General features: G+C 38.9%; 2 protein-coding genes across 5 annotated transcripts in view; both read right to left on the reverse strand.

Moving 5' to 3' along the window:
• LOC144642781 (TNF receptor-associated factor 2-like) overlaps positions 1-19896 on the reverse strand; it is an 88026-nt gene extending 68130 nt beyond the window's left edge. The window contains exons 1-8 of one of the 4 annotated variants that reach the window (XM_078501864.1): positions 13092-13190; positions 11574-11764; positions 8640-8694; positions 8368-8472; positions 7433-7597; positions 6997-7074; positions 6493-6582; positions 5213-6271 (exon numbers count right to left, since the gene is read on the reverse strand). In XM_078501864.1, the coding sequence (XP_078357990.1) occupies positions 5216-6271; positions 6493-6582; positions 6997-7074; positions 7433-7597; positions 8368-8472; positions 8640-8694; positions 11574-11713 (1689 nt within the window). In that variant the 5' untranslated portion in view covers positions 11714-11764; positions 13092-13190 and the 3' untranslated portion in view covers positions 5213-5215. Of the gene's footprint in view, positions 1-4737; positions 6272-6492; positions 6583-6996; positions 7075-7432; positions 7598-8367; positions 8473-8639; positions 8695-11573; positions 11765-13091; positions 13191-15783; positions 15891-19813 lie in introns of those variants that run through there. The other 3 variants (XM_078501873.1, XM_078501880.1, XM_078501855.1) reach the window with 3 other exon arrangements.
• The window catches only part of LOC144642805 (TNF receptor-associated factor 2-like), a 52820-nt gene continuing 34007 nt past the window's right edge, over positions 2941-21753 (reverse strand). Inside the window, exon 9 of the mRNA XM_078501891.1 lies at positions 2941-4746. The gene's annotated coding sequence lies outside the window, so the exon portion shown is untranslated. The remainder of the gene's footprint in view (positions 4747-21753) is intronic.

The following is a 21753-nucleotide window of genomic DNA, read 5'->3' on the forward strand; positions in this document are numbered from 1 at the left end:
TGACTTTTGCACAACTTTGTATTGAAAGGGGTGACCTTTGTGGCATGAATAACAACAATTTAATAACAGAAGATAAACGATTAGATAAAGACAATTATTTTGATGCCAAATCTTTAAAAATGTCAACTGTGGCGTTTGTTTGTTCAAATCATGGATAGTAAAAACTTTTACTATCCATGTTCTAAACTAGCGTTGTGCTGTTCCATACTTTTTCCCACATTTCAATAAAAGAACTCTGCCAGTCTGGAGTCGTACTTTTTTGCCTTTCTTTTTTCAGGCGCCTGATTCATCGAGAGAAACATTTACACTTTCGATTTGCAAAGCCTCGTTTACACTCGGCTCTGAGGTAAAGGTAGAACTCAATGTATGACCGAAAGAGGGAAATTATATTTGATGAGTTTTCTTAGGATTGAAGAGCAGAAATGTCAATCTAAAGCGCAAAACATACATTGCTTTTTTTATTTTTTTGACCCGAAGATTGACCTGAGTCAAGAGGCACTACATGTAGCTTCATATATCCTGCTGTGAATTCCACGCTACTATAGACAACAACAACAGCCTTTTCAGTGCATGAATGAAGCTCTTAAGAGGAATACACGTAGATGTGACGCATTTTTTTCTTTAAATTAGCTGTACGCTTTTCAATTTTGGATATATTTGAGCTGCAGCCAGCAGTTATCAAGAAAAATACAGACAAGTTTTACGTTCTTAAAATAACATTCTAACCTTTGCCGACAAGATTGTACTGAAAATCAATGAAATTAATTGTAACTCAAGCAGAAAACGCGTAGAAGAAGAATGAAATACACCAGGTTATTACAAACGCATAATACAATGTACTAACCGAAAGAGAGAAATTATATTGATGGGTTTTAGAACGGATCTGAAAAGCAGAAGTGTCTAATAATCAACAAGATGTCAATAGATGGACCTGCCGGCTGTAAATTTTTCGTTGTCGTTGTTGTGCATATAACGCTAGTATACCGCAACTTAAATTGAGCGAGAAAAGCAGTTTTTAACATGAAGCTCTAAAATCTCTTTGGAGTGTCTTGTCTTGTGGTCGCTTGTAAAGTTTTAATTTGTGCAATTGTGAGATGTATCAGAATAACAGCTTCACGTTGCCAATTTAAAGAATAGCGTGCTTTCATTTGATATCTATTATTTTATCTTGAGAGTTTTGGAAAGTAGTTGAAAATCATTTCTGTTTACCAAGCGTAGGAAAATGGTGGATGTTTCAACAGGATATTTACTGTAACAACTGTATTTATAGAGATTACAGTCGTGGAATATAGCAGATATAGCTTTTATATCAACGTAACTAGTATCGGCTAATGGTAAAAATGTTGCTGAAAGAGAGGACGATGTAAATATCAGTTGTTCGATCGGTAAGCATTGTTCTTATCTTTGTGTAGACAACTTTTTTTAAATTTAGCCGCGGCAACAGATTGTATCGGGGTTAAAGAGGGATTGTAATCTAAGCAATTAGTTGGTCGGGATTGAATGTCAAAGTTAATCTTGCACACATAACACATGTCGTTTGAACAAAAGGTTTGAATCGTTTGAATCGTTAGTCGATTGAATACCCAACCATTTTAAAGTTATGACCAGTTATGGTACAGCATAGTAAGCTCTGTGTAGAAGTTAAAGTCTCTCTTTAAAAGTGAGATTTGTGCGAGTTAAACACTACTACATAGTTTATTGCGTACGTTCGCGCGGAATCACGTGTCAAGCAAGATCGAATGTTTTCTATTAAGCAGAACCTAGCAGAATATTTCATTCAGTAGATTTAAATAGCGAAGAAAATGACTGTAATTTACACGTTCTTCAGCCGCTGCGTTGTAGCTTTGGCGTTACAAAAACATTAAGACCGGCTCAAGAGTGACCAAAACCAAATTTCTCCTCACAATATCAATACTAAATCAGGAGAAGAGGTTATAAGAATTAACAAAATCATCACCACTCGCATGTCATTATCACTCAACAGGCTAAGCGTTCACGAATAAACACCCAAAGCGATATCTCATATAGCGTGAAGAAAGCACATGGAAGTCATAGTATAAGTATACAGTTGAATGTATGCTTAGTGAACCAAAGTGCAATACAGTGCAATGTCTGTCATCTTTTTCTGCTGTTATTGGAGTTATATAACTGATCAACTTTACAAGCAATAAATAGACGTGAAAAGCGATCTCTTTTTTAAATAAACTCTAAAAAGTGACACGAGACACTAAGCCCAGAGGGCTTTTGATTTCTTACTTTAGCTTGGGGCGGTGACGACCATGGAGGAATTAACGGCCCAAAAACCCCATAAAAACACAAAAGATCACACAAAAAATGAAAGGTAAGTGAACTTTATTTATCTGGCTTACAGTAGATCAAAGTTTAGGATGAAAAGAAGCGAAATTCAGTATTTTATGGAGCATTTCTAACGATCAGTTGACTCAAGCGGAGGTCAATCGTTACAAATTACAGTAAATGTATGGGATCAAATAGCGCATACCGTGACGCTTACGTCACGCGGCCTCAAACACAGAGACTTGTCTGCCTGTGGATTTATCAACGAAAAAGCAGTAACAATCTCAGCTGAAGTAGTGAACTTCACTGTGTATCAACAAAATCTAAATGTAAACTGATCCGTGGAACCACTAACTACGTCATCCGAGCCAAATTCGTGTCCAGTCTCCGGACCCACTGTTTTGGCTTACTGAGGGCACTTTAGGCGGAAAAAAGTCCGATTTCTCTCTCTTTGACATTATTCTTTTTTTAGCATTTCGGACAGAAGACATACTAAGCTACCAAAAAAAGGAAAAAAAAATTTTACTTCATAGGCACTTTAACATGAGAATTTTTTATTGCAACACACACAAAAATAACTTACAATGCGACTACTTGGTCTACTTACAATAGTTACTCTTACTACATATGATACGATTACTTACACAAAACTTTACTTATGACAAAACTTTACATATCACATTACATTATACGTGAATTTGTAACACGCGTGGGATAAAGTAACTGTAACACATTTTTAACTTTTTAAATAACTATTTGATCTGAGAAATAATGTGGACAATAGCAAACAACAAACAGTTCGAAAAAAACAAAAACAGTTTTATTCCACGCAAACACTGAGGGAGACGTTCAGTGAAGTGCACATCGTCAATAAAAGCATTCTCGTCCCCAAAGGCCGCGATTCTTTTGATTAGCACATGGTTGGTTCCAATTTGAAAGTCCGCGATGTACGGACTTGAACTCAGCTCTTATTGGGTGGCAATCGAAAGTGAGTATTGTGCTCTTGTTCAAACTTTGAAACCGGCGGTGACCATAATAGTTTTACATTACACAAAGACTAAAATAGGTTTTACGATGTTTAAAAAGGCAACTTAGTGCCTTAAAATGATGCATGTATGCGTTATACAAACGTTTGCTACAAACGAACAAAATCATGGAATACGTGCAATACAGAAACTGAATGTGTGTAATACATTTTCACTGCATAAGGTAAAACAGAGAAAATAGGAAAAAAGGCCAACAAAGTTTAGAAAAAAATAGTGACCACCATATGTTAATCTAGAATGAAATAGATGGTTTATTAAATCAGTGTGGCGTTTGTTTAACATGCGCAGTGGTCAGTCTGCAGAGTTAAGATAACTAACGCTCAGATTTAGGCGAGCTTTCAAGACTATTTACTGATGAGTTGAAATTATACGGTAATCGCAGATTAACAAATGTCGTATTTACATCAGTCAAAATCAAATTTGAAGCATAAAGAAAATTACCAAAACCAATCGGTAATCTGTCTGCTTTCACAGAGATGTTTTTTAAATCTATTGTTATTTGTTTTTTTTGTTTTTGTTTTTTTGTAAGCTTACTCGGTTTGTGTTATCCGTTGCAGCCTTCAACATCAGTGGATAACACAAACCTCGGCCTGTAAGATCCAAATTATCTCGTGGCCCCCCTCCCCTGGGCACAGGGGGGGGGGGGCGGTAACTCATTGACATTTTGGATGGGATGTGCCGCTGGGTCTCTGTAAGTGTAACCCCACAGAAACCCTATTCTACAGTAGACACCAAAAATCAACAGTTATTATTATATTTTTCTTTTCAGGTTTTTTCATTGCCGTTAATTTTTTTTACTTAAAACAGCAGAATTTGGATTGTGGTCGTCCTACATAAAATTTAATGTTTCAAATTAAAATATACTTTTAATTTTTTATTTACAGAAATCTAAAAAAATGATATGGTAAAATGTTATGTATTATGATAAGAGTATAGCTGTCTTTCGTGAACAGTTTCATTGAAACTACACGATTTGCGCCTTAGTGATATAAGGAAACGTATGATTAATTAACTAACCAATTAATTAATTATTTAATTGTTAATTTATTACTCTGACTCATCCCCAGTCACCTCGTATAAAACGAACTCATACTCTAAGCTGATACCTAAGCGTGGTTCACACTTGTGAGATAAGCTCAAGCACGAGCATAAGCACAAGAACAGGCTAGTATGCATCGAGGTAAAAAAGACACATGTTCCTGTTTTTTTTTTTTTTTTTGCTATTTCGTATGCTTATTTCACTTGTGTTATGCTTATTTCACAAGTGGATACCGGCGTGAAATAAGCACAAACACAAGATTTGGCTGTTGACGTGACCACTGTCATGCAATGTTGTTCAGAATTTCTGAAGCACTACGCTTGCATATGTTGTTTTGTACTTTGGCTTATCGCAAGTGTGAACATCCTTGTGGGTATGCTTGGGCTTATTCTTGTGCTAATCTCATAAGTGTGAACCAGCCTTTTAAAGCTTTTATCTGCGTCTCCAGTCGAGAGAATAAGTACCAGACTGGCGAATTCCTTTATACGAGACCGGACTGAACCCGCATTGCTCAGCAATTTTTTCGCGCCACGATGACGTGACTACTCTCGACTGCTTACGCTTTTGATTGGATAATACAAAGTTAGACAAAATATTTGTTGAGAACGGCAATTGGTCCCTCGCAGCTAACGGTCACATGGTACAACATCCGCTCTGGGATACTCAAAACAAAGAAAAGTCAAGCATGACTGGTTGAAGTCGCTTTCCTTTGGATGTCCCGTCCTGCAAGGTGCTATTTTGTACCATGTAATGGTTAGCTGCAGTGCAAAAGGTCCATTGTTCCTCCTATGGTCTTACTTACACTGTAACTCACCGCAGGTTATCTGAAGCCTTTTTACAGATCCACAGTATCAACAATGATTTTTAGGAACATGGCATCATCCCGCACATAGGCGTGGTTATTTAACTCAGACAGGGGGCAAAACAACGGGCACCCACTGGCGATGTTTGACTCTCGCCTGGGCCTTTGGAAAGAAGAGCTGCTTGGATCGGGTCTGAACGCATCGATCACGTGTTCAACATTATCCTGATCCAACAGCATCATGGTGACCTTTTGTCTGAATGGCCAGCGGAGTAACGCGTCAAACTCACCGCGCATGACAACAAAGAACAGCGACAGATGTGTTCCTTTGCCCATGCCGTCCCCCTTCAAATACAGACGAGCGCACATTTTGTACCCGTGGCGACTGGTGTAGAAACACGGGCTGTAAATGGACGTCTGTCTTCCGGTAATGGCGTCGTTTCTTCTGCGAGCATAATCCGTTATTTTCCACAGCAGGGTCCCATCATAAGTAGAAACTTGCTGTCGACGAACATATTCCTCAATGTCTGAAAGAACAACGTTTCTGAGTGCCATATTGTGCTCTGTGGACTCCATTCTTCGCTCAAGTCGCCTGATACTGTCCACTGCGTTGTCCAACTGGCGTTTAAGTGACGATACCTCCTGTTTCACATCGTTAATTTCACGCCCTGTCTCGCTCAGTAGGAACTCGATGTTATTGCTCCCATTTTCGGCATTCGTAAGACGTCTAGAAATCTCTTCCGTCATATTGCCGGATTGCAGTGAAGAGAACGTCGGGGCTACTGGTTGCCGCTCACCATGGCTTGCAACTGTTCTTTCCAACCTTACCAATCTCTCGGAATTGTCTTGCAGCTTTTGTCTCATATCCGTTGTCTCGCGTACAACTGTGTCTATGCTTGATATAGCACTAGAAATGGACCTTTCGGAACCCCTCATCCAATGATCACTGATACCACCACCAAATGCACCACCAGCAGCAAGACTACTTTTTACTTGTTCCTCCAGACGCAGCACAAACGTCAACAACAGATTCAAGTGGAATATCGAGGACAGTTCGTTGTGTTTTTTGGCCTCCGATTGCTTCATTTTCTGTGAAGTGAATGACATTGTTAAAGTGTTGTGTAGATTGATCCCGTTGGTATTTTGACAAGGACAAATCGTCCGTTTTCCCCTATATTTGTGTAACAAACAATTGATTTTCCGATCACGTTGGTGCATGATTATCCTTTCTCAAAAGGATTTCGCCCGGTTTCAACGTTTTGTTTATTAAAAATCGTTAAGGCGAAAACTAGGAACATTTTGATACAAACCTTGCTCTCACTACAACCAATCTGTTGAAATGCACAGTTCCTCTCGACAGCTTCACAGTCACCATTAATGGGACTAAGGTGATTTGCCATCTGTGTGAAGGGGGAAGAAAGAAAAGAACGCAATCTTTATTTATTCAAATCTCATTTTTTTAGGAATACTGAAAATCCTTTGGTTTGTATAGGGATGTTGAAAGAGAATCATTTTGTCTCTCTTTAACAAAATTGTTCTGCAATATTGTCCGTTAAAGCCTTCGTGCCCCATTTTCTCAGACTTCATTGTCGTCATTAATTTATACTAGCACTTTTACAAACAAGACCACCACCAGCAAGTTTCCTATGTTATTGTAATCACAGCGCTTCGAAAAATTGACTCGGAATAAGATTGTGTTTGGATAAGCTGAGTGTGCCGGAGTGGTTCCAAGTCAAACTTGTTGCGGCGTGTTCTTCATCCCAAAATACCTTAAAAAATCGATTGTGAGAAAATAAATATTAAAACATGGTTACCTCTCCACGCGGAATTCCTTCTTTACCACAGCCCCGGCATTGCACGGGATACATTTTACAATCCTGTGCTTGGTGATTCTGAAAAAATAATAATAACAAAAGTAATAACCGTGTATGTACAGTTTTTAATTTCTTTGATAACATCCATCAGGTAATCCAAGCTGTAAGCAGCCCAAGGTGTAATGCAGAATGTATAGCCACAATAGATTACCTCAAAAGCGGTTAAAGACAATGCGAAAAAATAACGTCGTTTATAAAGAAGGCGCCGGCCAACTTGTTTATCACCAACAAGTAAAGTGTCTTGCCCAAGATTGAAGAACACAACTCGAACTGCCCGATCCCGATTCGAACGCCCTAATCGTTATACTATCGCGACTCCAACTTTATAACTTAAGGGAGCTTTGACTGACTTCACAGTGCAATTCCCCTAACTTACTTTGAGTACAATCGCTGTAATTGTATCACCACAAAAGGGGCAAGGTTGCGGACGATAAAGACATTCCTGTTCCACGTGTCGCTGGAGGTCCGATCTTTTGACTCGTTGACCACAGCTGTAGTTGGGGCAACTCTCTCTTTCTGCGGGGCAGGACAAAAGGTGTTTCTATATGGAAAGAAAAACAATACGAGCTGAAGAGAATGATAAACCATTGATAAAATACTTTCAAAAATATGTCCTCATGAAGCCTCATTTGCTGCTTCATGTACACACGTTTACAATGGGATCTCAAAAATGTTTTACCACTAAACTCGTTCTAGTTTTTTGTAAAATTATTGTTGAGTAAAGCCGGATCCAGTTTTACTTTGAACAACAGCTGTGAATGCAGATGGATTTTCACCTGCTTTCTCGTGCTACGTTTAGTTATAAGTTATACGTCACAAGAACGTGCATTTTCTATCCTGTTTTGCTCAGCAAAGGTAATATTAATGGGGTACTTTAATGTCTTTGCTGTAGAAAAATGGTTTTGTGATTATGGGAGGTCCAAATGCAAATATCTGAAGAGTGCGCGTTTATTCAGTTATAATTTGCCTACCAATACCTATTATCTCTCCATGCCATAAAGCACATAATGTAATGCTTTGAGATTCTCCTTCCATCCACTTCGATTTGCTGCTAAAGTTCTGGGCCCAGTTGTTCAAAGAGTGGATAACGCTATCCACCGGATAAATCACTATCCAGTGGATAGTGTTAATAAAACATGCTGCGCTATCCACCGGGTAGTGATTTATCCATTGGATAGCGTTATCCATCTTTTGAACAACTGGAGCCTGACTGCCACCCAACCGTTTCGCTCTTCGTCCTTAACCATTTTACTGTTGGTTATCTAACGATAAGTTATTTTGACTAAAAACTTTAGCTACTATATTACATACCTCAATGTATCTAACTTCGCCTTTCCATACGCAGCCATCGCTTGTATTGGGACACGCTACTACTAGAGAAAGGACTTCCCGCTTCATAAAGTTGTCAAGGAAGACCTATAAAATGTCATCGATACGCTGTGAGTCATCCATTGGTAATCGTCATTTAGCTACAATCTAAGTGTGTACAAAAGCTATGGAAAACCTTAGTTATTTGAAACAAATGTGCACTTTGGTGTCATATTTATTTAAGAAAATGGCTTCAAAAGCATTCACATATCTACCTGCTCCGCTGCAAATGGTGTCTTATCAACAAGGCAGATGAAACTTCCATCATCCCTGTGTAACGTAGTAGAACAATATAGTTTTAATGACTGGTAGGGATTTTTCGCATTTCCTTTTTGGTGTCCAAGGGCAAAATATCGTTTGAAGAGCATCATATCCTATTTAAAAAAGCTTAAAATTTTTAAGTTTGTTCCAATCCTTAAAATTGCAGATTAGTGGTGAGGGGACCCAAGGCGAATAAAAATATTAAAGCGCAAATGTCGGTTTTTTTCTTTTAAAGACGACTATAGTGTTTTGGGTTTGAGTTTGATATCAGGTAACTGCAAGGGAGTTGGTCATTGATGAAAAGGATTTGTCATCGTTTTGTGGCATCTAACTCGCTATTACTTGCCAAACGGTCATGGGCAAGATAGGGAAATTTTCCCTAAGCGATATCTGTGTCACATCACGGTGTGCAGTGTTGCGCACAGTCGACACACCACGCATGGAATTGTTGGATTTAATGTCGCAGAAGTATAACTCGATTTTAATTTATGCAAGTGACCATTTCAGGGATCACTCACTCACTCATGCCCAGTACGCCTAAGTGGCATGTAGGGCAGCAACGTGCTCCCTCCACATCTGGCGGTCCCTTGCCATGAACTTGATGCCCTCCCAGGTCTTCCCCATCTCCTTTATTTCCTTCTCAACCGTCCGTCGCCATGTGATCTTTGGGCGACCTCTCTTTCGTTTCCCTTCTGGCGTCCAGTGCAGGGCGGTTTTTGCAATGGAGGTTTCCTGGCGAGCGACGTGGCCAATCCACCTCCAGCGTCTTCTCATCAAGATGGTAGCCATTGGTTCAGTTCTACACCGTTCAAAGAGATCTTTATTTGAGATGACATTGGGCCAAAAGATGCGTAAAATACGCCGAAGGCTCTTGGTGTGAAATGTGGAGAGTTTGGATAGATCCTTCTCCGTTAAAGGGACTGTGTCACGGCTAAGTTAATTTTATGTTAATAAATGTTGCCAAATATTCGCTATGATACTAAATGTTTGCAAAGAAATTAATTCTACAATTCCAAATGACAAAGCCATAGCTTCACTGCAGCCAAATGTTTCTCGCAGGCGTTATAATTTAAAGTTACAAGCAGACAAGATTAACTTTTAAAACTGATCCGTCGGACCATATTTCAAAAACCTAAATCGTAATCCGTTTCAATCTTCGACATTTTTGGCCATCCTTACCTTCTTTTGCATTTGGTGTGTCATTTAAATATTCCTTCACTGTTTTAAAAGGTTATTTTATATATTTAAGCGAATTTGATGGTTATTTCGTACGCCTGAGTTTGGCTAAAATCCGTGACATGGTCCCTTTAAGCGCCAACATTCTGAACCATACAGAAGGGTTGTGAGGACGCAGCTGTGATAGAGCTTCAGCTTAGTACGAGTACTGTAAGTTGGGGAGCGCAATACCTTATTCATCATGTTGAGCGAGTTCCTGGCCTTGTTGAGACGGCTCTAGATGTCCAGGTCGGTTCCTCCATCCGTACTGATGATGCTGCCGAGATAGGTAAATCTGTCGGTGTACGGAAGTTCTTCATTATCAATCTGGACTGGTCGTGTGCTGGTAGTATTCAGTGCCATAATTTTGGTCTTCTTGCTGCTGATGTTAAGGCCAACTTGCTTTGCAAAGGTGTTGAGGCGTTGCATCTTCTCTTGAATGTGCGTGTGGGTGTGTGATAGTAAGGCTAGATCATCAGCGTAATCCAGGTATTCCAAGTAGGAAAAAGGCGTCCATCTGATGCCCCTGATCTGGTCTTCAGTGGTGCGATCCATGATCCAGTCCACAACAAGGTTGAAAAGTAATGTGGACATGACACACCCCTGTCGGACACCAGTGTGAACTTCAAATAGGATGTCACCATCACCAACACAGCAGGTAAAGTTGTCATAGAAGCTTTTGATGATCTCAGCAAGGTGGAAGGGGATTCCATACGCTCGTAATATCTTCCAGAGGCTGTGCCGGTGCACACTGTCGAAGGCTTTGGCAAAATATACAAAGTTCACATAGGGAGTTCGCTGCCATTCTGTACTCTGTTCAATAATATTTCTCAGCGTGAAAATATGATCGATGCAACCCCTTCCTCTCCTGAAACCTGCCTGCTCCTCGCGGAGTTTATCGTCCACAGCCAGTGATAGGCGCTTCATGATGACTTTCGCTAAGATCTTCAGGGATAGACGACGTAATTTGGTCATTTGGTGTATCATTGCACTTGTGTTCTAAATTTAATGTCTTTAAGTTTCCGTGCCCCCCCCCCCCCCCGTCCTACAAAATCCCGTGTGACATTGCTAACACGGTTATGTCGCAGGCAAGTTCTGAATTTTACAACTACGTAACGATAATGGGGACAGAAGTGAAACCAAGTCGACACAATAAATATACCTGTCCAGTAGTTTTGCTTTTAGAAAAAAAAAAAAGACAATCAAAGAAACAATAAAAACAGACACACTTACATACAGACAGACAACCTGACAGCCAGACACTTAAACAGACAAAACGACAGACGGACAAGCAGACGAACAGCCAGGAAAAAAGACAGACAGGCAGACAGAACGGACAGGAAGACATTCAGACAGGCAAACAAACAGACAAACAGGCCGAAATTCAGACAGGCAGACAGACAGACAGACAGACAGACAGACAGACAGACAGACAAACAGACAGACAAATAAACATACTGTCAGAAATTTTTGCAGGCCATCAATTGTGCTGCACCACTTCATGCGCGCAGTGTGGCAGATAGCGATAAAACCGTTGCCAGCAATATTGCTGAAGTGTACTGTAGAAAGTGATTTTACTGGGACTGCGCGAAATGTTTCTCAGTGTGTCTGATCATGTGTCTGATCCATTGCGGTAATTTAAAAAGGAGTTACAGTAGTAATTTTCCAGTTACCTTTTGAGGTCTGTGATACAGGAGTTGCAATAAACATGGCCACATCCTGTCTGGACAGGATCTTTCAGAAGGTTACTGCACAGCGAACACAAATATCTTTCGTCAACTGTGCTGTTCAGAGATAATGTATACCCAGGCATTGAAATAGGTATTACTGGTATGTCTGACTAATTATTATGGAAGTTGGCTCCCTGAAAAAAGAAAGTGTTTAAGTCAGTTAGTCATGTCATTTTAAGCTACGTGGTTATTTGTTTGGTATGGGTGACATGCAATGACTTAAACAGACAGCTTGTGGTGTCCGACGCCGCGAAACACCAGTGTGGTGACTTCATAGAGAGGTGTGTTTACGGCGTAGGGAGAATCAATGTTAGCAGTAATCCTCCTGAACCCAATTCATAAAAAGGTATTTTGCATAAAAACATGAAATCTTGATCTCAACGAGACAATCTCTAGATATTGAGGATGGGAGACCATCTCTGAAATTCAGTAAATAATGTGCCCGTTTAAAACGTTAAATGAAGAAGTTTAAAAGTGAAGCTAAGAGAATCGAGGAGTTCGATCAACATCAAATAACAGTATTGCAGCATCGGCAGAATTTGGCATATTTTTACGACGCACCCAAAACTTTACTGTTGAGATGTTACTGAGATGACATCTCTCTGCAGTCCATATGCATATGGTAAGTCACTGACTGGGTTGACAAATATCACAATTGCATACTCAAAATTGAAGAAGCGTGCAGTGTAGAAATTAAAACTGTAACTTCAACATGGTTTGTTTCGCTGAAAGTGCTCGAAGCAGTAAATATGAAAATGTCTAAGCTGGTTCTTCGATGTCACTTTTGATGACAAACTCAACCCAAAGTTGTCATTGATTTAGTTCTTTGGCAGGCTCAGTCCTAGTCCTGGAAGTCAGTTTACAGAAAACATTTGTTGAATCGTTGTATGGTCCTGCCGTGGCATGTTCTTTGCGTGCTTAGCAGAGTGACCACTTCCGCAATGAATCTCAACAAAGTTATTATTGTACTGTAGTTTTAAAATTAATGTCGTTGTCGGTACTGCGTGAATAAGCTTAGCCTAGCCGGTGTGTGCACTCTTAATATTTTGTTATATTAAAAAAAGGCCCGTAAAATTTCTGTATCACAATCCATCATTGTATTCGAAAGCTTAGAGGGCGCGCCCTGAATTCCGGTAATCCAGTCCGAGACAACAAAGGTAAATAATTTAAACCCCTTGATTTCGTTTCTTTCTGTTGCTATCAAGCAAACCTCTACCATACATTCCTTTGTATCCAACAACTAAGCGAAGCTTATAAAAAGGCGAGGTTATATAAACTCATGAACGACACACACTGATTACAAATACTTTTTTCTCTACTGCAATATGCTTTGTCGCGGAAATGATTAAGTAAACAGTTTCACTGCAGTTTTATCTATTATGGCGGCAATTCTTTTAAAAGACGAAGATGAATCAGTATACCTCTCCGCATCAAAACACATGAACGACAACATTCACTTACATTCCTTGCAAAAGGATCGGTAGCCTGGAACATAACATGTTTGGCGACATTCTTTCCACCTCCATCTTACTGTTCCGTACCTTGAACGCTTTACTGCATTTGATACCTATATATTTGACTCCGTGTAACCTTGAATATTAATTGACCTGCTTGTGACGGGGAATCCCCGAACTAAATTGAAACCGAGAAACAGTCACGAAATGGGAAATGTGTGGACCGATCCAAAAGCGACCAATACGTTGTCGGTTATATTTCGGGTGGCTTTTCGTGATAAAGTAGAGTAAACGAGAAAGCCTTGTTTTCATTCTGGCAAGACATATAAACTAAAGAATCATTCAAAGCAAAACCCAAGCGCTGTAGACGCAGTAGAGTAATGCCACATTTAATATCGGTAAATCGATTTCACTGTAATTACATTTAGAAAACATGCGCCGCCGACCGGTTAGCTCAGTTGGCAGAGCGACGGACTACAGTGCGGGAGGTCTCGGGTTCGAGTCCCAGACCGGACCAACACTCAGGGTCTTAAAATAACTGAGGAGAATATGCTGCCTTTGCAATTATATCTGCAAATGGTTAGATATTCTAGTCTTCTCGGATAAGGACGATAAACCGTAGGCCCCGTCTCCTGCATCTTCAGTGTTATAGTCAGCAGGGACGTAAAAGAACCCACACACTTATCGTAAAGAGTAGGGCATGGAGTTCCCGGTGTTGTGGTCTGGTCTTTGCCCGTTGTACTGTGCGTACTGTGAAATGCTCGGAGATATTAGCTATATAACCTACTCTTCAAATCCGAGGGTAAAAAAAGTGATGATGATGATGATGATGATGTTTTACATATTAGACTTATATTTCTTTTCGCTTCATGGAAATAGGAGAGCTCAACTGAATTAAGGAAAGAGTCCCACTAATTTTTGGAGGGGGTGGTCTAATTTAAAATATATTGGAGCTACCGCTTAAACAATTGCAAAGCCTGACGTATTTTAATAAAATATTTCATTTTTTGGATTAATGAACTTTGCTGCTTGGTCACGTGACATACCACACCCAATTGTTGATATAAATTTCAATCCAAATTTACGAGAACTTGCAGATATAATGATTGACTAATTTTGATTTCTACGAATGGCTGTTACCACCGAGTTTAGTGATCTAAACGGGGATTTACAAATTTATTTCTTTTGTCTTAATTACAACGTCTTTCCTTTGGAGAGGGACTGGGACTAGGTAAAAATAAGAAATAACGAAGAAACATTAAACGTTTTTCAGAATCCCCGTTTAGAAGGACGTACGGCAAGGTGAAGTAAAGGTTTTGAGAGAAAAACCGATAGATTTCTAGTACGTTTACATCTCGTAACTTAACTGGTCACGATACATACAGTTTAGGGCGTGGTCAGTCACGTGACCACTTAAAGCTGAGCCAATCATCAGAAAGTTTGATTTCCCATCTAAACATACTATTAGAAGCCAAGTGTTTAAGAAAAAGACCGCATATAGCAGAAATGACCAAAACATCACATAAATACAAGAGTCATTCCTTAATTCATGTGAGAGGCCTACACGCAGGCTAATTCTTGGACAACATGCCTGGCTCAATGTTAGCTTACACCAGACAGCCTGGTACAAAAAAGTTTGGGAAAACTAGAAACTTCACTCGCGATGTCACACGAACGGTTTGTACGTCTGTATACAGTCTATAAAACAAAATTTCGTATTTTATATACAGCCTATAAAACAAAATTTCGTTTTTCATTCATTTATTTTTATTTGTTGCGCAAAGTTATCGCTACTGTATTACAACTAGAAATCGTTCTCAAAATCATTTAATGTATGACATCATCGTGTCACTGCTTAGCTTGTTTTTTTTTTTTATTTTCTATTCGGCAACCAATCATCGAACAGTATTTACATAATGGACTCGACATTACCTGCTTGAGTGACACCCACTGTGTCGTTAAAATTTTTCAAGAGAAACTGTTGTCGAATACTGCAAAGTCGCCAATTAACTTCGCTGATTTTGCATTTCATTCAGACTGCAAGTGGTGCACAAGGCTAATGTTTTCTCAAATAGTGGAAAGAATAAATCCAACTTTCTCTCAGTCTCGGTGCACCCGCAACATTGTTTCGTCGGAAATGAAGAAAACATTTTCGTTCCTTCCGAAAATCTAAAACACGGAGCCCAATCTATTAAACTCAGTCAGGCTTGTCAATATTGAAAACGCAATAACATATTGAAATGCAGTAACTTAGGGAACACGTGCTGTTATTGGGTAATTGTGCAGGAAGGACAAACAAAGGGGGACAACTTTCAATTAAATAAACAGGGCAAGCGGCCTGCGGCAATTGCTAATGAATTGTCGAGTTGCAGGTCTAAATTTATAACAAATTTAATAGTATTGAAGTATTATGCTTTTGTTGACCATTTTTTATACATAATGTAAGCAGTTGTTTCCATTCTGTAGAATTAAGCACAAACAAAAGCTTAAACGAGCGAAGAACTAAAGGAACATGAAATATAAAAAGCTGAAAAGCTACAACAAAATGTCAACTTGCGTCGGTGTTTGTTTCATTTATTATTAACAAATAAATTGTATCCTTGCAATGCATTAAACCGTGAACTCAAAAACCATTAACGGTGAACGAAGAAATAAAGGAACGAGACGTACAAAAAGCGATCTTGCTATAACGAAATTACAGCTTACATCGGTGTTTGTTTGATTTACTGTTTACTCGATTTATTTATGGCAATATTCTGCAAGAAGCCTTAAAAGTTTCCAGTTTTTTTAATGGCTTTCCCATGCTTGTCGACTGCCTTGTTACCGCGCCTTTGCTCTAGATTGGCATCAGGTCATCAAAATCCTCTGAGCACTGAACTGGAATTCTCTCTGGGAAAAGAAATAAAAAACTAAACGTTATCAAAACACGTTTTTATTGAGGGCAAAAAAATGCTCAAGGTTGATATAAGCCCAACGGCAATCTCCTGCACTTTGGGTGATCTCTTTAGAAAGAATAGTAATGTCGTGTGATGGTAGAATCATGCAACCGACACCGTGACGATAGCGCAGCACACAGATCGAAGAATAGTAAGGATACATACCGTCAGGAAAGAGAAAGATCTAAAATTTCTAGCTACACCAATTCATCTGTATTTTTTTTTTCAAAAACCTTTTTCTAACAGATCAAAATTCAGCCATTCTCACCTTCAGGACAATAATTCTCAACAGGTCCTTTCTTTTGCTGGTCATCCCTCGTGATGCACAAGTAACTTGACACCAAAAGAAACAAAAACACCACTTCACCATTTCAAACGAGCATCGGCATATTCTTCTGCAGTAGCGCCGATTAAATAGCATCTTTTTCGAAAGAAGTGCACAGTTTCGTTAACTCAGCCGTATTTTGAGTTGACCGTAAATTCTTCGAATGGTGTTCTTCGTCTTATATATCTCACTTTTTCTTCTGAATGATATCGGTGTTATTAGTCGGTCTGGATCTTTTTATACCCCTACATAGCCAATGTGGACACGGTATTTTTGTGGACCCATATTCTTTCTACACTTGCATGTTGTAGTGTGGTGTTCCGCAACGCTTTGAGCATTTGATACCAATATATTTTTATATATATTTAACCCGGGGTAACCTTGAATAGTAATGTTGACCTGCTTGTGACGGGGAATCCCCGAATCAAAATCAATCACGAACTGCGAACTGTGTGGACCGATTTAAATGGTTATTACCTTCGGTTATTTATTACGACTAAAAGCGCAATAAGATATCGTGTGGACTGAAGGTGGCTCTTAAAAGTTTGGGTAGTCCGTCTTTGGCATTCTATTGCTGCTAAAACCTGTAATGTTAAGGTTTTTTTTCAGAACATCTTTGTCAAGGTTTTACTAATAAACAAATTGGAGTCACGGTGACGTCGAAATTCGTTGCTATGGCAACTACAAAGAAGGTCAAAGATACCTCTCAAAATCGTTTTATGTATGACATCATCGTGTTACTGTTAAGCTTGTTTTCTATTTTCTATTCAGCAGCCAATCATCGAACAGTATTTACATAATGGATTAAACATCCATAACCTGCTTTAGGTGGCACCCGCAGTCCTTGAAATTAAACGCTGTTTTTGAATACTGCAAGGTCGCCTATTAATGAACATCACTGAATTTGCATTTCATTCAGATTGCAAGTGATACAAACGGCGTATGTTCTCTAAACTAGAGGAAGGTAATTAAAGTATATCATGGTCATCACCGACACCAAAGGCAAGGAGAAGGTTGTTTTGATCTAACATTATGTTAGTTTGGCCTCGCCTGCAACGCTGATCATGCGTAACAAAACAATATGCTTATGCAAAACAGTCTAAAATACGGGACTCCAATCTGTGCGCGTTCTCAAAATCCGTATTAAAATTTACAAAGAGACTGGTGTCTCAGACTAAGTAAACGGTCGTGCTAACTTGTGTGGACTTAAGGATGGTTTTCTTGCTATTGGCCATTACATCTTGCAGTGTAACGGCTATAAAACAAACTCTCGCCTTCGTGACATGTATTGTTTGTAACTAAAATTTTTTTACTCTGGGTACTTTGAATCCATACCTGACCCATAAATTTGTTCTGCAGTCGAGGATAAAAGCGTAAAACACCCGGTCATACCTAGTAAGTGTTGAAATGAGTATCGACGGAACTATTGGCCGAGATTTTAGTATTCCGCCTCATCTGCGCCACAACCCGGAAACTATCAGTAATCGGCTGTAGACGGTGTAGTTAGTATGTCCGAATAATATTTAATATGCAAATGCTGTTTCCACTGTGCTTTATAGCTGGTCCACTGTCACGCCACGAAAAACTAAAATTAAAGCCATTGAGTAAAAAAGAGTCGAATATTTGAAATGTTAAAGAAGTTTAACAGATAATCTACTTGTCTGAGGCTTTTGCTTTGTGGTGTTTCGCACTCGAGATTTCCGTTAAATTACGATAAAATGTCCCGCACAAATTTGTAGAGCTGCTCGGGGCAATCAGACTCTGCATACTTTGCATCTGTAATCTTTCACTTGATTTTAGAAAAAAAAAAAAAAACAATAAAAATGCGTGTGAACGTGTGTGAATTTGAAAGCTTGAATATTGCTGCTCTTTCTGACTACAACCAATAACCATGCAATATTTACTCAGTAACGGCAGCAACATCACCAAACGGAAAACATTGTAATGGATACCACATGAATATAATTTTTTGGGAGTCACAAGTCATGTAGTACTGTGGTGTACTAAAGAAACCTCCTAAAATAAAACTTTGTTGATGTAAAATTGAACATCTGAGGAGTTAGTTAGCTGCCACTTGACTAATAGTATCGTGGTGCATGGCTAATCTCTTCTAGCCAGCAATGCAAGGAATAAGGACTCTGAATTAAACCATTAAAATTGTCAATTTAATCCTGACCAGTAACATCTTGCTATAGTGAGCGCTCTTTTTTAAAGGATTTTGCTCATGCACAATTTCAGCAGTTGTTGCCATCTTGTAGATGAGTAGAATGAAACACAGACAAAAACTAAAACGAGCGAAAAAGTTAAAAAAACATGATATATAAACAAGCTAAGTGGCTATAACAAAATTACAACTAACGTCGGTGTTTGTTTCATTTACTATTTACTTATTGCCTGTGCAATGCATTGAACCACAACTCAAAAACTATAACAGCGAACAAAGAAATAAACGTAACAAGACGAACAAAACGCTATCTTGCTATAGAAAATTACAGTCAGTTGATTTACTTTTTACTTAATGTATTTGTGGCAATGTTCTGTAAGTAGCCTTTCCATTTTTTTTAATTGCTTTGAGATTCTTGTTGATTGCCTTTCTTGTTACTGCTGCGGCGCCCGTCCTCTAAACTAGCATCAGGTCATCAACATCCTCTGTGCACTGAACTGGAATTCTCTCTGGGAAAAGAAATCGTAAACTACATGTTAATAAAAAAACGTTTTTATTGAGCATATAAAAAAGCTTAAGGTTGATGGGCAATTTTCTTCGACGCCCACAATCACCTGCACTTTTGGTGATCTCGGCTGTTTCCCGATTAAAATGAAAGTAACATGTCTTTTATGGCGATAGAATCATGCAACCGAGAACGAGATGTTAGCGCAGCGCACAGTAGAATAGTCGGAAAGCTGTCAGGAATAAGAATGGTACTGAATATCTATCTACTCCAATCCAAAGCGTTAATGTTACTGACAAATTAAAATGTATATGTGGATCATAAAGTTTTTCTAAGGATCTAAGTTCATGATCACCTATTCTCACCTTTATGGCAATAATTCTCAACAGGTCCTCTCTTTTGCTGGTCATCCCTCATGATGCACAAGTAAAGACACCAAATGAACCACAAACACCACTTCACCATTTCAAACAAGCATCGGTATATTCTTCTACAGGAGCGTCGAGTAAAGAACATGTTTTGGAAAGAAGTGCACGGTACTGCGTGCACAAGCTTAGCGTAGCTTAGCCGGTTTGTGAACTCTTAATATTTTGTTGTTTTTAGAAAGGGCTCCGGGAAAATTCCTGTGTCACAATCCATCATTGTGAGCACGTGAAAGCTTAGGGCGCGACCCTGATTTCTGAGAATCAAGTCGAAAACAACAATGGCTAATGGCGGCAGCTCTGTTAAAAGACGAAGATAAATCAATATACCTCTTTGCATCTAACAACATTCACTTTTCGTGAACGACAGCATTCACTTTTATCCCTTGCAGAAGGATCGGTAGCCTGGAACATAACATGTTTGGTGATAATTCGTTCAATTCCATCTTACTGTTCCGTACCTTGAACGCTTTAGTGCATATAAAACTAATATACTTGACTCCTGGTAACCCTTGAATATTAATGTTGACAAGCTTGTGACGGGGAACTAAGTTTAAACTGAAAACAGTCACGAACTGAGAACTGAGTGGATTCAATACATTTTATTGGTTATATTTCGGGTAGCTTTTCGTGATTAAATAAAAATCTAAAACGCGGAGCCCAATCTGTTTACCTCAGCCAACCTTGTCAATATCGTAATAACAGAATTGACATGAAGTGCAGTTACTAAGGGCACACGTGCTGTTACAGGATCAATTTTGCGTGTTTATCACAGACTAATCCGCAGCCGGTCCGATCTGCGACCAAACGGGATGAAGAGTATCGTGTAACATTCAACATGCGCTTTGAAGAATGTGGTGGGAGGCCTCTAGATCGGATGATGTGTTGACTCATGACCGGTAGGTCTCTCTTTCTGAATGAGTTTTGAAAGGGATCACGCTGTTTGTCTTTAACACCAATGAAAACTGTTTTTATTCGACTTCCCGCTAGGGAAGCAAACACAGGAAGCACGTAAGTCTGTAGGTGCATGCTGCTTTGTGAGGTTTCGTGACTGAGACTAAAGTGAATGAACAAATTAATCAAGAGAATTATAACAGATCATCGCGATTTCTTCACATGCCTGTAGCCAAAGGACATCGAAACATTTAGCTTATCACGTAGAAAACTCAGTGAGTACAAAGTTTTCTAAACATTTTGTATCTAATTCTACATAGATAACTGTCAATAAAATCTAAAAAATGCCTTGATTTTACTATCAGACATACAAGACCTCCCGTATCGACCAACAGAACGGAACAGCTTTGTCGTTAAAGGTCAAATGCATCGACCAACAACACGGAACAGCAACCAACAATCAGACAGCATTTGCACGCTTGATTTGACCTCAATAAGCCTCGCTCTGTTGAACGAATTCGGAGAAACGGTTGATATAAAATATAATATTCCCTGAAGTGAGTATAATGTTACGTCACATTGAGTTGTTTTCTGCACGTCATCTAAAATTCAGGTGGTCCACATCCGTTCAAAACAAGATTACCCATGCGTGACAGTATGATATTCATACCGATCCCACCGGTTCAGTCATAAAACAAACGTGTTTCCGCTGACGTCTTCATTCATTGAAGACTTTTTCAGGTTTTATAAAACGAATCGACTGTTAAACCGTGCTGGACAGCTATAGAGATGTTATCCCTACTAGAAAACTGGGCATATCAGGTAACTTGCTGACTTCCCAAACCACTATACTCTTCTACAAACCTTCACCCTCCACCCTGATGTTGCTTTTTATTCTTTTTCTGGTCAAAGAGGATAATTTTTCTCCTTCATGGAGACAGCTTGTTTAAATTTTGTAATGACTTCAAAAGACCTTTTAATGCAAGCTGTTGTTAGACTCTTTTCACAGTGGAAGACAAGGGATCAGTATCGTGCGCTTGCATTGGTCACTGGAAATGGCAGACAATTCATACAATACAATACAATACAATACAATACAATACAATACAATACAATACAATACAATACAATACAATACAATACAATACAATACAATACAATACAATACAATACAATACAATACAATACAATACAATCCAATACAATCCAATACTTTATTTAAAGTGGAAAACATGCTTAGCTTAGAATAGCTAGTTTACAGATGTTCCACTAAAATAACAGATAAAAGAAAACTAAAATAGAATCTATAAGAATGTAAAAATATATAATCTAAATTCTAAAATGTTTAAATGCACTACCTGAGAATATTATTGTGTCTACTATACAGTAGGGGTACAGCTACTAGTTGCAGCCAATCCTCAAT

Source organism: Oculina patagonica, chromosome 1 (assembly GCF_052425735.1).
Source record: "Oculina patagonica isolate OP01 chromosome 1, crgOcupat, whole genome shotgun sequence".
Taxonomy (NCBI): domain Eukaryota; kingdom Metazoa; phylum Cnidaria; class Anthozoa; order Scleractinia; family Oculinidae; genus Oculina; species Oculina patagonica.